Source organism: Lobosporangium transversale (assembly GCF_002105155.1).
Source record: "Lobosporangium transversale strain NRRL 3116 chromosome Unknown BCR41scaffold_39, whole genome shotgun sequence".
Classification (NCBI taxonomy): Eukaryota; Fungi; Mortierellomycota; class Mortierellomycetes; order Mortierellales; family Mortierellaceae; genus Lobosporangium; species Lobosporangium transversale.
In genome coordinates, this window is record NW_019029017.1 from 288,465 (window position 1) to 303,004 (window position 14,540).

At 43.3% G+C, this 14,540-nt stretch overlaps 3 protein-coding genes across 3 annotated transcripts; 1 reads left to right on the forward strand and 2 right to left on the reverse strand.

Moving 5' to 3' along the window:
• Nucleotides 1–31: 31 nt before the first annotated feature.
• Nucleotides 32–8,167, reverse strand: BCR41DRAFT_326240 (hypothetical protein). The gene is made up of 12 exons (XM_022021611.1): nucleotides 7,752–8,167; nucleotides 7,499–7,630; nucleotides 7,202–7,387; nucleotides 6,683–7,072; nucleotides 6,239–6,589; nucleotides 5,844–6,142; nucleotides 4,499–5,729; nucleotides 3,439–4,401; nucleotides 2,340–3,320; nucleotides 2,131–2,229; nucleotides 1,681–2,025; nucleotides 32–1,548 (listed from the first exon to the last, which is right to left on the reverse strand). The coding sequence occupies exons 1-12, from the start codon at nucleotides 7,983–7,985 to the stop codon at nucleotides 115–117; spliced, it is 6,645 nt and encodes a 2,214-aa protein (XP_021878264.1). The 5' UTR covers nucleotides 7,986–8,167; the 3' UTR covers nucleotides 32–114.
• A 2,718-nt stretch (nucleotides 8,168–10,885) lies between these two features.
• BCR41DRAFT_359802 (coiled-coil domain-containing protein 25-like protein) lies at nucleotides 10,886–11,745 on the reverse strand. The gene is made up of 2 exons (XM_022025260.1): nucleotides 11,688–11,745; nucleotides 10,886–11,522 (listed from the first exon to the last, which is right to left on the reverse strand). The coding sequence occupies exons 1-2, from the start codon at nucleotides 11,710–11,712 to the stop codon at nucleotides 10,894–10,896; spliced, it is 654 nt and encodes a 217-aa protein (XP_021878265.1). The 5' UTR covers nucleotides 11,713–11,745; the 3' UTR covers nucleotides 10,886–10,893.
• Nucleotides 11,746–12,170: 425 nt separating this feature from the next.
• On the forward strand, nucleotides 12,171–14,396 carry BCR41DRAFT_359804 (hypothetical protein). The gene is made up of 2 exons (XM_022025261.1): nucleotides 12,171–13,251; nucleotides 13,678–14,396. Exons 1-2 carry the CDS (start codon nucleotides 12,382–12,384, stop codon nucleotides 14,032–14,034), a joined length of 1,227 nt encoding a protein of 408 aa, XP_021878266.1. The 5' UTR covers nucleotides 12,171–12,381; the 3' UTR covers nucleotides 14,035–14,396.
• The last annotated feature ends 144 nt before the right edge of the window (nucleotides 14,397–14,540 follow it).

A 14,540-nucleotide genomic window follows, 5' to 3' on the forward strand; every position in this document is an offset into this window, starting at 1 on the left:
TTTTTATTAAAGAAACAGAAGAGTATTTTAGACACGAATCTTTATCTTTTGATGTATTTACAGTCATTACGACAACGCTCAAGTAAGAAGAGCAACCCTAAAAACGAATTTGTTTCACACCAGACTGTTCAGGTCTTCATCGCCATTATCGTCCTCGTCAGAGTTATCTCGATACCGCTCTTGAGCATCCTGGAGCTCATCCCCACCGCCAGTTCCCAACATTGTATTCTCCGCAGCATCATCGTCATCATCATCCATATAGTGACCAAAATAGTCGTCCATGATCACCTCTCCAGGTTCCTGGCTCAAATTCTGATACCCATATCCGCCACGTCCACCACTGCCAAAGCCTCCAAAGTATCCACGAAGGCGTCTTGGCATCAGTGCCCCTACTGTCGCTGTGAGCTTATCCCACGTATCATAAATAGCACTTGGAACATGGAGTCTTGAGAGTGACCGGGGTACACGAATTGAAGGCATGTTCATGGTCGGAAGAGAGGATGACCGAGGAAGATGGATCTGGTCATAGATATCATTGCCGAGTCGAATAGGCGAGCCTCGTCTTCCTGTCAAATAACCCTTATACCGGTTCAAGAAAAAGAGAATGGCATAAGCTCCACCGCCTGAAGCTAATAGGATACCAGTCCACCCAAAGAATCCGATACCACCCCTTCCAGGGCAGTATTTCTTGCGACCAAACAACTCATGGTCACCCACACAGCTTGAGAAGGCCATCTTGCGGTATCCAATGGACTCATAGTAGTAGTCTTGGCCTTCTGGTAATGATGCACAGATTTCTTTTTCGTTCAGGACAACGGGCGTTGCGTCCTTGATCAACTGACACTTGCCAGAATCGTCGGGTTCATAGTTAAAGTCACACTCAAAGTCTTTAGCTGTGCATTGACAATTGCTGACAATCTCCCGCGGATTCACAGCCAGCTCACCTACAAAACATTGGCGGTCTTCAATCCTGCGGAAATACTCAACTTTGCGACCAAACATGCACTCCTCACCACGGAGATCCGCAAGACTCCAACGCTCAAAGTCATCATTTGCTTCATCCTTCAAATTCAGTCGGCAAGTAGGGAAGTCTAGGCCCTCAAAATCAATCTGGTAGATCAATTGCTTTGCAGTATTGGCTCCGCCTGCTCGGGGGACGGCAAACAAAAGGAAAGACTTTCCAATCCCACCTGGTTTGGTCATAATGTCTTGGATAATAACTTTTTCCGTTGAAAACTCAAACTGTTGGAAGGTTTTGCCATGGTCAAGGGAATAGATCACATGGTCTGTAGGGAGTCCATCATCATTGGCCAGCAAAATGATGCTTCCTTGATCTCCAAAGTCATATTGGTGTGGTCCATGCAATATTTCTCTCCAGGAAAAACCTCCATCTCGGGTCAAGAAAGTGCTGCCTTGAGCATACTCTCCCAATGAAGTACCAACGTTTCCAACACCAATGACCATACCAGGCATCGAAGGGGAGCTGAACATGTCTTCGGAATGTTTCCTGTCAAGATAATTGTGCAAATGTAAGCTGCAATCCGTACCCTAAAATCATTTTGAATGAGTACGCAAAAAGCAGATAATATTCGTTGTCAGTTTTTTTTTTTTTTTTTTTTTTTTTTTTTTAAAACGATTGTTGTGTTTGTTTAATGATAAATCAAATGTGGGAAAACGAACCACGCAGTCATAACGCTGATTATCCGAATCAACCTCCGGTGCTTTCAAGGGATTCCATGTATTTCCATTATCGACTGTAATCATCGACCGAAGCTGTTTCTTCTTCCCTTGATTAGCTTCGTTCGGGTTAATAACTTCGTTCAGGAGTGCAACACCATCCACACCCTGCATCTTCTCAAAGTCCACGTTGCCCATGTCAGACTCACTGACATACTTCTTGGATAACGAAAAATAGGTGCCATTGGAATTGGACGTGAATAGGTTCCCAACCTTAGATCCTTGACGGTTGATTACGTTAATTGCCATAAATACTGACCGTGTAGTTGAGTCCAGGACCGTGTATGCCTAAGTTCAAGCCATATGTTGCAAAAGTAAAGGTTTAGTTAGATCGAGTGGTTTCATTCCATGTAAACAAAGTAGAAAGAGTGTCACCGTGCAGCAAAATCATACAGGATTAACAACATCAAAGTTGGAAGGGTAGTGGGCTTGTGTAAATTTAATACCGTCCGTTGATATGGCAACCCTCAGCGCGCGTTGACTCGGCACGTACTAAGAATGATTAGGCAAAAAGCACGGAAAGAGTGTGTGAGTATATATATGCATATGCATATTTCATTGCTTCGCGCCTCAGTGGATCAAGATTCTCTTGCTTCTTTTACCTCGGCTGCAATGAGATAATCCGAATAAATTGCATATCCCACAATGGCATTAAAGAGCACTTGCGACGTCCTCATGTAGTTGTCCGTGTAAACAAACTTGACAGGAGTGTTCGCATTCATTAGAGTCTTTTGGGATCCGGATCTGTCATCGTATTGTTCACAGTAGATTCCCTCATTGTTGACCTGCTTAAAGCTCGAGTCTCGTGCCCAAGCACATGATCTGACCCAGGTTGCGAGCGGACGCCAGTTCTTGCCAAAGTCCTTGGTATAGAAGGCTTCGATATGACAATGATCTTCTCGTTCGTAACTACAACCAATTTCGCCCAAGTAAATCATCCATCCAGGTTCGGTTGGGTGGAACGACCATGGATTGGGCATGAATGATATAGCTGCGGAGGGTAGTGGCAATTCAATCGTATCCCAGTTGAGGCCTCTGTCTTGAGTATACTTGTGCTTACGGCCAGAGGTCCCAATGATCGCCCGAATATCATCATAGGGGTTACGGTGGACCCCAGTGACAATTCCATCGACTTCGACCTCGTCCCAATCTTTTCCATCGTTCTGACTAATGTAGACATGGGTCTCCAATTTGAGAATGGCCACATCAGACTTGGGGAAGTAAAAGACTGAATCCTGATTGTACTCGTATCGGTTGTTGAACCTTGACATTTTACTCTCAACTGCTCGCTTGGGGCCACATTGTCTCTCCACTTTTTGTGACTCGAGATCCACACCATCCACACAAGCGCTAGCTTCGATCTTCTTAAACCCAGACCTACCCATATAGGTGCCATCACAGACCTTTGGCTTTTCAGGATCATGACCAAAACGTTGACACTTCCCGGCATCATCTCTGAAGAAGCCGATATCACACTCAAAATCGCGTTCCGTGCATTTGCAATTTGTTTGCTCCATGTCTGGAACTCCATCGTCATCGTTTACACGGCAGATCTTATCGGCCTTACGACGCCAATAAATAAGCTATAATGTTTTAAAAAGGGTAAAAAAAAAATAAAAAAAAAAAAAGAATGTCAACACCAACATCACTTGAGAAACTAAATAACAAAGCACATAGTCAACCCGATAATTGTTCTCTTACTTCTTTGCCAAGGATACAGCGGTCGTCCTCACCCTCAAATGGCGACCACCTCTCAAAGTCACTCTTATCTGGGTTGCGCTTGTCCATAACGCATTGACGTCTGTTGCTAAAGTCCAATGTTGACACGATAGCTTGTTGACTTCCAGCAGCGAACAGTCCTTTGATGGTAATTTTGGATGTGGTTGAAGTCGGCTCCGTGGTCACAGCCTGGATCAAAACAGGCTCATCGGCAAACATGGTCCTCTGCCACGTGGTGCCAAAGTCGTATGAGAACGACACTTCCTGAGTTGGCTCTGCAGGATTGACCAGAACGAGAACACCGCCTTCATCGCCAAACTCATACAGAGTACGTGTGTCACTCACTTTTTGCCAAGTTCTGCCTGCATTGCGACTAAGGTAGGTCTGAGCTGTCTCTATAGGTCCCAGATGTGAGCCAACGTTGCCAATACCCATGACCAGACCGACAGATGAAGAGGCGCTAAAGACAGCACCAGGGCCATCGTAGTCAGTAACACTGTGAAGATGCAATGAGCATTCATCGCTATCGCAGTTGCTGCCTACGGGTGCATGGATGGGGTTCCAGGTACTGCCATCATTGAATGAGATCAATGAACGAACATGTTTTTCCCCATCTTTAGCTAACGAAGCTGTATTGGTCACCTGGTTAGCAAGAATAATACCCTCAATTCCACCAAGTTTCTCCCAATCCACAAGTTGTTCTTCATTGCGATTAGTATTATCAAGTTGCAATGAGAAATAGGTTCCATTGCTGTTGGATTTAAACAAGCGTCCATGCTCTCTACCGGCAACAGTCGACTTTGCTACATCCACAACAAGACTGCCTGTGGTGGATTGCAAGACAGTGAACCCATTCTTGTCTACCCTAATATTTGGTGGGAAAACAGCCTGGGCAAAGTCTTGACCATTAAGAGACACATGCAGAATAAAGTCGTTTCCGACATCCTGTGAGTGGAGATGACATAAAAAATAGAGAGTGAGTATGCGTGCCATAAAGTAGTATTTTTTGTCTGCTGCATGTCGACCCTATTTGTCACCTTACCACTGCAACTGCCAGGAAACGCTCGACCACATAGAATTGGACGACATTATCAAAAAGAACAAGATGCAGAACATCCGTGTCGCGTTTATACACCATCTGGAGGGGATGTGTCTCTGTCGACGTGACCTCATCCTGACAGATGTTTGCGGGCATAGGTTTTTTCCAGGCCATCATAAAGATTCCATGATCAGGCATATCCAATTTCCGATGAGCCGCATATACTGCTTTATCAACCCATGTATCAACCTCAGCCCAATGACCCCCACCGTTCTGAGTGCGATAAAGGCGAGTAAAGCATTCGTCCTTCTTCTGTCCAAGGTAAAGCATCCAATCATATTTGTCACTGTCTGGATGAAAATCAATTAACGGGAACATAAACTTGTTTGGTGGCGCTGGCAGCTCATGTTTGTCAAAAGTCTCTCCTCGATTGCGGGTCACATAAACATGTTCGTTTGTGAAGAGATACGCTCGCTTTTCGTCCTCGTCATGGATAGCAATGTGAACAAAGCGTCCAGCGTCAGGCAAGACACGCTTCCAAGTAGAGCCATCGTCGGTACTACGCCAAACCTGTTGAGATCCTGTCATAACCATGATCACAGAAGATTTCAAGAAGTATTGAAATCCGCCCAGCAATGATGTGTCAAATTTAGTGATAGAGTGCGTAATATCTGTTGGAATGGTCTCAGCGGTGCAGGTCTTCATCTGAGGTTCGTCCTTCTTGAGTCCCTTTTCAGAATCGCAGCTGTTGCCTGGGATCTTGCGATAACCAGATGATCCAAGGTAGGTATCGCCCTCCTTCTTACATGAGCCATCTGGCATAGCCTCTTTGCCTTTCAACACACACTTGCCATCCTGCAATACATAATTATAGTCACATTCAAAGTCCTCGTCTGTGCAGGGGCAAATTTCGTCCGTCTTTTTGGGGTTCGTGAAGTCCTCTTTAACCATGCACTCCGCATCGGCCTTCCTGCGCCAGTACCACGTTTTGACGCCCATAAGGCAATCGGGATTGTTCCTGAGATTACGCGCATACCATTTTTCAAAATCAGATCTGTCCATATTGTCTTCATTAAGCTCACACTTGCGACCATATACGTTCGTGAGATCGAGCTGATAGGCATTAAACCTGAGTCCAAGGCGAACGAAGAGCAGGAACTTTTGGGATGTCGATTCTGGGTCAGAAACCAGTGCCCCTGGGCGGATATTCTCATCATCAAGCTCATACTTGTGCCTACGATCCAACGATTCATTAAAACGAGAACGCAGAGCCATAAAATCAGAATGTTTGGGTCTCAGGACTTATCACATGAGTTTTAAACTTTTTAAAAATAATAATTCAGTTTACCATGTCTTGCCACGGTCTGCGCTGTACTGAAAAAAGTTCACTGGAACGTTGTCATCTCTCACAGCAACGATCAAGCCCCCTTGATCACCAAATTCGTATTTGTGAGGATGTTCAAGTACAGCTTTCCAAGTAAGACCACCATCTTCCGACAAGTAGGTATCACACTCTTCCCATGGAAGTAGGTAAGATCCGACATTTCCAACACCCATGACCACACCTGGAGCAGCTTTAGAACTGTAAACAGGAGGAGCTACTCTAGCGGATGTAACTGAGTGAAGGTGTAGGCTACATGAGCCATCCTACAACACAATAAATGAGTATTTAGTTAGGGGTTTTTTTTTTTTTTTTTTTTTTTTTTGTATTCATGAAATGTATTGTATTTAGTATAGGCATACCGTGTTAGGAGTGCAAGCGTTTCTTCTTCCATCGGCCCTAGTGTCTGGTGGTAAAATGTACTGCCAGCTCGCACCCGCCTCAAATGAGATCTGTGTGCGAAGGCGCTTCTCTTCATCATCCCTTGGAGATGATGCATAGTTGTCGACGATATTGATGATGTAAACGCCATCGATATTTTGGATTTTCTCAAAGTCGACCGTATCGTCGTATCTGCGGTTTGTATATTGCTTCGAACGAACAAAATACGTACCGTTTGAGTTGCTCAACATTAGATTTCCATATGAATCCCCTGGCGAGGTCTTAACATCTACAATCAAACTGTACGGAGTCGACTCTAGTATTGTATATGACTGGAGCAAATGCAACGAAAGTTAAGCGGGGATATTAATACGAAATCTTCCGAATTTTTTTTTAGATAATTCTTCATAATCACTATTCCTTACGTCCTGACGGAGATTAGAAGGCGCCGGGAAGTTGGCTTTAGCCCATGTCTTTGCATCATTTGATACCCAGAGTGACATATCGCCTGTAGTGAGATGTTTTTCAGCCACCAGCATAAATGACTCTTTTGTAACAAAGTTGACAACCGCAGCGCGGTCACTCGTGCTAAAAACGATAGTTTCTTTAGTCTCGAAGTAATCCTGACTCTTGACTAGCTTTGCATCCTCAAACCCAATGGATCCATCCGCTCGGAGAGCTTTGTAATCCAAACAGTGGATAAGTTCCGTTGGTGCCTCATCAAAGTTAGGGCTTGAAACTGCCCATTCACACTTGTGCGTAAATGCCAAGAGCTTCTTGGGGGCTGTGTCGAACCCATCCTTGGTGTAAAATGACTATTGAATGCAATGGCCGGGAAAATATTTTAAAATACTGTAGTATCAGCTAATGTTTCAGCCATAATAATAAAAATCATTATATAAATACACAAATCCCTTGTACTGATGGATGTCTTAATAACGAACCTCCTGATGGCAATGGCCACGATCATCACAAGGCTTTAGAAGAATCAGGACCCAATTTGGCCGCTTGGCATGAAAGGACAGTACGAAATGGTCTTCAATAGGGATATACTCTGTTTGAAATGTTTTCCAGGACTGACCCTGATCTGTAGTTTTGTACTGGGTCTTTCCCTGCGTGATAATGTAAGCCTAAATATTGATGCAGGAAGGAAAAAAAAAAAAAAAAAAAAAAGGTTTTAGATTAAACGAAGTAGATATTATTAAGAGGATGCTGTGGGACAACAAATGTGACAATCATACCGTTTTAGGATCAAATGGGTGCATAATCAAGGAAGAAGCAACTCCCTCAGGCACATCCTGAATTCTATTCCAGGTCTTTCCTTCATCCGGTGATCGAAAGACGTTACGGGCGGCGTCCTGATAGAGAATGATCTGAGGAAGTGTCGCAACAAAGGATTAAGTGTACGATTGATGTCATCTATATTAGTATCCTTACGTCTAATGTAGCAAGGTGAACAGGAAGATACAGTTTCACATATTATCTAGGACATACTGGTGAGTTTTGAAAATAGTTGACCTTCCGTGGTGCGTTATCAAACTTATTTTCAGTGACGATGGGGTCTGTAGGCGCAGCATGGACATTGACGCTTGGAGAGATTACACATGCCAAAAAAACTGCAACTAATGATGCAATACGAGCCACACGGAAGACCCGCTTTGCAGACCACACAAAATCTCCTTTAGGCCTTGGAGACTGCGCCTGAGCAGTATGCCAAGCCGCGTCCATTGAAACGAATAGAGGAATCAATGTCTGAGATGTTGAGTTGTACTCTCAGTGTATGTAGCCCCAGTTCTGCTTGGTTATTCTTTGTAAATATGTCTTATTGAGTAGTCGATTCGATTGCTTTCACTGTCCTATGTGATCTACTCTGGTTAAATGACAGAATTCGAGTCGAGGAATGAAGCGAGATAGCAAAAGATGAAAAAAAAAAAAAAAAAAAATTGACGCGCACCCTGATTTATTTTTGAATTACTGAGCCAAAAATGGCAGTGCGCGTGAGGTGTACGTGGAGCAACAAGATTAATCTCGTCATAATTCCACGGGCAAATCTTCCCTCACACTCTTCGACGACTGGCCTCCTCTCTCTCCCTTTCCTTTCTTTGAACAAGAACGACTATACCCGTAACATTTCCCGGCTTGGAAATGTCATTAACAACAAAATTATCGAAAAGCAGGATGGCGTAGCAGAGAATAACAAGCCGCCTAAAAGATTGGGTTTCATATAAGTCTCCATCTTTTTTTTTTTTTTTTTTTTTTTTTTTTTTCAAAAAGATCCAAGATCTGGGGTTACTTGGAATACAAGGAAGCGGAGGAAAAGAGCATAGCTGATGGACATTTTCAAGATTCCATAGAGCTTTTCGTGGATCAGTAACAAAGTATCCTGTGACTTATAGCAGATTACTACAGAGTCTGCATTCAATTCGTGAACTACTAAAAAGGTGCCCTTGCTCTCTACCCTTTTTTTTTCCCTAAGTTATTCATTCGGCTAACCCACTTTGCAGCTTACACATGGGCATTGTTCTCATGGTGCTTGACTTTGGCCAATGCAGTAATCATCTCTCACTCAATAACTCGCAACTATTGAGTATGTCAATCAGAGCTTGAATATGCGACAAAATACGCATAGATGTGTGCTCTTGCAGAGGTGGGGTATCCTCAATTATGCGATTAGTTACATATGAACCATTGGGAAGAGACCCAATCTGGCAAACCAGAGCTATTCTGTCTCTGCCAACCCTCTGTTCGCCGAATGCACACCACCTGAATATGCTTGCAGGAACGGACATCTGGGCACCATGAGCGCTGCTGACTCTCATAACAAATGACCCCCCCCCCCCCCCCCCCAAGGTACACAATCCACGATCACAAAAGCTCACATTTCATGTCAGTTTGGAGTAATGCCAATGTATTTGTACACCAGTGGCGGTGTACCAGCGGCGAAATTTTTCGTCATAATAATCATAATTTAATTGATTCACAGAGCATTGATGACATTGATACACGCCACCACCGTATACCAGCGACATCAAACTAGCGAAAATCTGGTGATTTCTGCTAAACGGAGTGAACACCAACCCACCAACTTATCTGCCTCTGGCTCTACCTTAGCGCGCAGAACGAGGTGTCGCTGCTACTACAGCTAAAATGTCAAGGATGTCCGCGAGAAGAACGGTAGGCCAAAGAGCCCAAGTCTTTGCATTGATGACACTGGCACTCCCTTTATTCCAAGTGTAAGGTACCCTCTCTCTTGGGATCTTCCCTCACTAATGCTGATCAATAAAATAACAAATAAAATATAAGTAAACTGAAAAGCCATTCCCTTCAGTAGTGAAGTCTGCAAGAACTGTTTCATTGCACCTGGGATTCTCAGGAATGATGTAAAATATTGTATTGGATGCCTCTAGAGCTTTTGGGCGTAAATCTGTTGAGCTTTTATATTGAGGATCTTTTGTGAAGACGCGCCTTGACATGGGTGTTACTCTTAGCAGCCATATTTAGCGAAGATATCTTTCTTTCGTTCCATTACTTATGCATATTTCAGACATCAGAATCATAAAATCGTAATACAGCCTAGAGTCGCTCTCCCTGTGGGTCCTAACGAGCGCAACTTGGTGAAGTCAATGGTTTCCAGTGGTCACGATTGAAAATATCAAGAACGAATTGAGGTCGAGTGAAGAGAGTCTTCAGTCGGTAATGATCGTCTCAGTAAGTGTTGAATGTTGCTGTGTTCAGTTAGACCGTAACTAACATCCCATGATTTACAGGTTGAGGCAGAGGCGAAAAGTGTTCCTTCAAGCTTCCTTCGAGAACGAGGTATGTGTCGAAAGTCAAGAATTCACAAGTGGTTGTGTATATGTTAGGTACTGAGGTTTGGGAGTGCATCCTAGGGACACTTCCATTTTTATTCATGAGGTCCAGAACATCGTGTGGCGGTCGTGGCGGGACCTTAATAAAAGGCTCCCGCCTGGCAACAATAACAAAAGGCAACTTTCGATCTCCTTGACTTTAAGTCTGAAAAAACATCCTAGTATAGATAGGTTCTAATCGTTCTTTCGTTCCTCACAGCTCGCGGTAAAGTCATCCGAAGGATCTGGAAAAGAGAACTCCGTTGCCGCGGACGTAGAGCGAGGTCTCTTTCAGTTATGTCCATGCCCCGACTATGTCCGACAGAAGATCCCTTGCAAGCACATGTATTTGGCGTCAAGGGTCTACGACGGCTTTGATGTTCAATATACCGCTGCTCCTTCGTGCATTAAACATCAAAGCAAGCACTTAGAGTTCGACTTTGAGCCCTTCTCGAGAGATTTATCTCGCCAGCTTTATCGCACGAGATGAATGCGATGAGAGCTAAAGAGAGGGAAGAAGCCACTGCCCAAGCGTTCGAAGAGTGTGAAGAAGAACTTATGGTCCTGTAGAAGGAGCTGGACTGTATGGCATATAGCAGGCAAAAAGAGAAGTGTGCATTGAAGGATATGCAAGACTCAGTAACAGATCCAAGGAGTATGATCCATATAACGACAGCGAGAGGTGTACAAGCGCCTGAACAAACTGACTGTAAAAAGTAATATATCAGCTGACCTCTTTGTCTTTGGGTCAAAATTGTGCTACTTTCGGATTTTTAAACCTTTATTTTCTACATGAAATCTTCTTCAAAGGCCTCTACATCACCATCATGATCCATATTCCTGTAATTGGATGTGCCCGTCATATCTGCGTTTTCAAAGATAGACGCATATGACCGCTCTGATGCTTTTTCTTTCAACTTTTGAATTTGTTCATGTTCTTGCTGTTGCCGTTCCTGATCTTTCAGTCGTTGCTGTTTACGAAGAGTCCTTTCATGATTCATCTTCTCTTGTGCCAGGTCTGGAAACCGCTCAACCTTGGTCTTGTTGAGCCGGTTGACGATCTCATTAATCCTTTCTGCCACATGGACGCGCTTAACTAGATTGTTCTTTTTAAAACTGACTTGACCTACATCCATATCGCCAGTCTTTTTGAGGTTGGACCATGGAGTATAGATGATTGTGAGATTATTTCTCTTGTTCCCCTCGATTGAATTGGCCTTCACAAGCTGTGCCAAATCAGCCAAGAGTCTCTCGGGAATGTTATCCCAGGTCTGGTCAGGTCCCAGTCGCAGGTAGACGTGTGCACTCGAGAGCTTATCGACGTGGAACCACACGTCTTCCTCAAATCCATGCTTAATTAGGTCCTCGTTTTCATACTTATCCTTGCCCATGAAGATCAGGGCCGGTGGACTCACAACTGATGATTTGAAGTCGAGAGGAGAGAAACGAAAGATAAAAGAGCAGGGTGGCCGTTAATGACAGGAAGCGGTAAAGTACTCACAATCTTCTCCTGTGTCTTGGTTATTTAGTTTCTCAAGGCATCTAAAGAATGAAATGTCTTGCAATACCAATCTAGAATTACCATTAGATGTGAAATACAGAACCATAATGATGTTTGATTGTCTTGATCTCGTTATTTTTATGGTGTCTTGAATAAGACATTTTTTAATGTGGCTTTTTTCTTTTCATGTCTTGTATGGTTTTTGTGCACTTTTTTTTTTTCGATTGTTAATTATGACAGTCAGTCGTACGTCCAGGTGCCCTTTTCCATCGAGGAATGCCTCCGCTGCTTTTTTCAAAATACTTTGTCCCTATTTCTTAAGAATACGCAATCCATTTCAAATAATGTGTAGTCCTCGTAGACTAGGAGCCACTAAAGTTGATGGCGTGAGTGATGATACGCTAGGCTGAAGTAGTGTATCATCAATCATTTTGACAAACACAGGGCTGTGTTTGGTGCAGATTGCAAGAGTGAATGTATTCTGCATCATAAAAATAGAATTTTGTGACAGAAAGGAAATTTACTTCAATGATGATTGTTTTCTCAAAATGCACAAGCAGGTCCCCTCCTCTCTCTTTTTTCTTCCTTTCTTTCTCACCTTCTCACCTTCTCACCTTACCCTGTCCTTACTCCTTTCATCTTTCCTTATTACTTCTGTTGATCCTCTTCTTCCCTTTACCACTTGTCTTCTATACCATTTATATATATATATATACAGACACACACACCCACCTCATTAGACACCCCTAGATATCCACGCACGCAATTTTAATACATGAGTTACTACAACAATCCCACTTCCCCGAGGCAAAACCAGACTGCCGCCTATGTCCCGGCTTCTTCGTATTCTCCCTCAGTCCCATACTCTACGAAGCCATCATCTGGCAACACCTTTATTACTACCACACCAACATACATTAGTTCGCCATTTGACGATGATCCTGTTGTCCCCAATAACAACAACAGCTATGAAAAGACTACCCCTTACAACCCAGACTATATGCCAAACACTAGTCAAACCAACGAACATGCTCTCTCTCCATCCTTCACAGAGAAAAACCTAGCTGCAGGTGCAGGTGCAGGTGTAGGCCAGACCTATGCGATGCATCATTTGAATACCCAACAGAACAACTCCTATGACCCTTATGGAAACAATCTCAACAACCAGAGCTATGCTAGCTACAATAGCAACAACCGTGAATCGTATGGATATGACAACAACAATAACTACTACAATGGCTATGATGAAGAGCGTCCTTCACTTTCCAATGACACTGCACCTATGCGTCCCTATGCAGACATGGAAACGAGCGAGGGCTTGACTCGTCACAAGAGTGGTGTGACTCGAGTCAAGTACGGCAAAAAGGAAAAATCAAAATGTCTGCCTTGTTTCCCCTGTATCCGCTCTACCTGTGGACGCATCACTTGTTGTTTCTGTATAATTCTGTTGCTGCTCATCATTGCCTTAGTTGTCGTGGTCTTCACTCTCTTCAAAGTGCCTACCGTCAACTATAAGGGTATGCAAGCTGAACCACAGTTCCTCTTCAACCAGGGTGGCACCACCTTGCAAGTTCAATTTGCTGCTGACATTGAGGTCACCAACCCTAACCCACTTGGATTCAAGTTTGAGTCGATTGTTGCTACTGTAAGCTTTTTTTTTTCTTTGTTTTATTATGGGATTGATCACATTTTATTTTACAACCAGGGGTGTAAAAAGGGGAAGTCGGATATTCTCTTTCTCTGCACTCGTCCTTGCCTCCCCTCATTTGTCATTTGTGTATCTCATTGTATGCATTTTTAAATACATCCATGCATGTTTTCCCAAAAGGGCTGTTTTGTCAACAAGATGTGATGGAGGGGAAAAGACATCAACAAAAAAGAGGGCTGCGGCGGTGCTCTTGCTCTTGCTCTGAGGCTGAAAACAACAACAACAACAACAAAAAAAAAAAAAAAAAAAAAAAAAGGCGAGACCCAAAGAGAGTTCAGTCAGTTGATTGGCGCTTGGCAATGGGTAAATTTTTGACTATGCACCATTTATTCACAAATAAGACTTCTCTTTTTCTCTCCTTAGGCTTATTATCCCAAGTATGAACCATCAATTGGAGGAGGCAACCTGACTAATGTTGAATTTCCAAGCAAGACCACTAAGACCATTACCTTCCCTATCTCGGCCGCTTATTCAGGTTCACAGGACCCTGGCTTCACTGTCGTTAAGGACATTCTCACCAGATGTGGCAAACTTGGTGGTGACGCCACAGATCTGACCATCAACTATGATCTCAAGTTGACTGTCAAACTTCTCTTTTTCAACATCAGTCCTACCATCAAGGATCAACACGTCAACTTTGCGTGCCCTGCAGACATTGACTCCATTGCAAATGGCGTCCCCGGTGGTATTGGCGCCATCATCGGTGGCAAGGCTACTTAAATTATATTTAGATATCTCTCTATTCACAATGTGTAGTTTAGCAGACCTTCTTTTTTGTCTGAGGGTTTTTTCCCTTCGATGTACCATAAGTAACATAAGATCCCTCCTCATGAAGCAAAGCAAAAACCCACCTCGTATTACAAATCCATCATTCATACATCACTTGATTATCTGAATTCTCAATCATTAAACGATATAAATATTTCCGCTCCTCATCAAGCAATATACATTACTATTTCTTTCACTATCAGGATTATGTAGATAGTTATTACTGAACATTACCACAGAAAAGCATAAAAGATCGACCTGTTATCGTACATGACCTTTTATGCTTGCAAATTAAAGGAATGCAAATAAAAGGGGGTTCCTAGGAACACAACAAGTCTATGATTACTGCTGTTACTATCTAGAATAGTACACATATCGAAGCACGCGTTCCTTTCTCAGCTCATATCGGTGCATTTTCTCATGCACTATCAGCTCCTGCACTAGATTATTGCGCAAAA

Bases quoted from the DNA above. Each gene is read 5' to 3' on its own strand.
- BCR41DRAFT_326240 (XM_022021611.1), bottom strand. From the start codon at position 7,985: ATGGACGCGGCTTGGCATACTGCTCAGGCGCAGTCTCCAAGGCCTAAA. The intron at 5,730-5,843 runs GTAAACTGAATT...GTTGGATCGTAG, and splicing joins GCAGACCGTGGCAAGACATG to GCACAAGTATGAGCTTGATG. The intron at 1,549-1,680 runs GTTCGTTTTCCC...AAATGATTTTAG, and splicing joins ATCAGCGTTATGACTGCGTG to GGTACGGATTGCAGCTTACA.
- BCR41DRAFT_359802 (XM_022025260.1), bottom strand. From the start codon at position 11,712: ATGGTTCTGTATTTCACATCTAATG. The intron at 11,523-11,687 runs GTAATTCTAGAT...TCAAATCATCAG, and splicing joins TCTGTATTTCACATCTAATG to TTGTGAGTCCACCGGCCCTG.
- BCR41DRAFT_359804 (XM_022025261.1), top strand. From the start codon at position 12,382: ATGAGTTACTACAACAATCCCACTTCCCCGAGGCAAAACCAGACTGCC. The intron at 13,252-13,677 runs GTAAGCTTTTTT...TTCTCTCCTTAG, and splicing joins TTGAGTCGATTGTTGCTACT to GCTTATTATCCCAAGTATGA.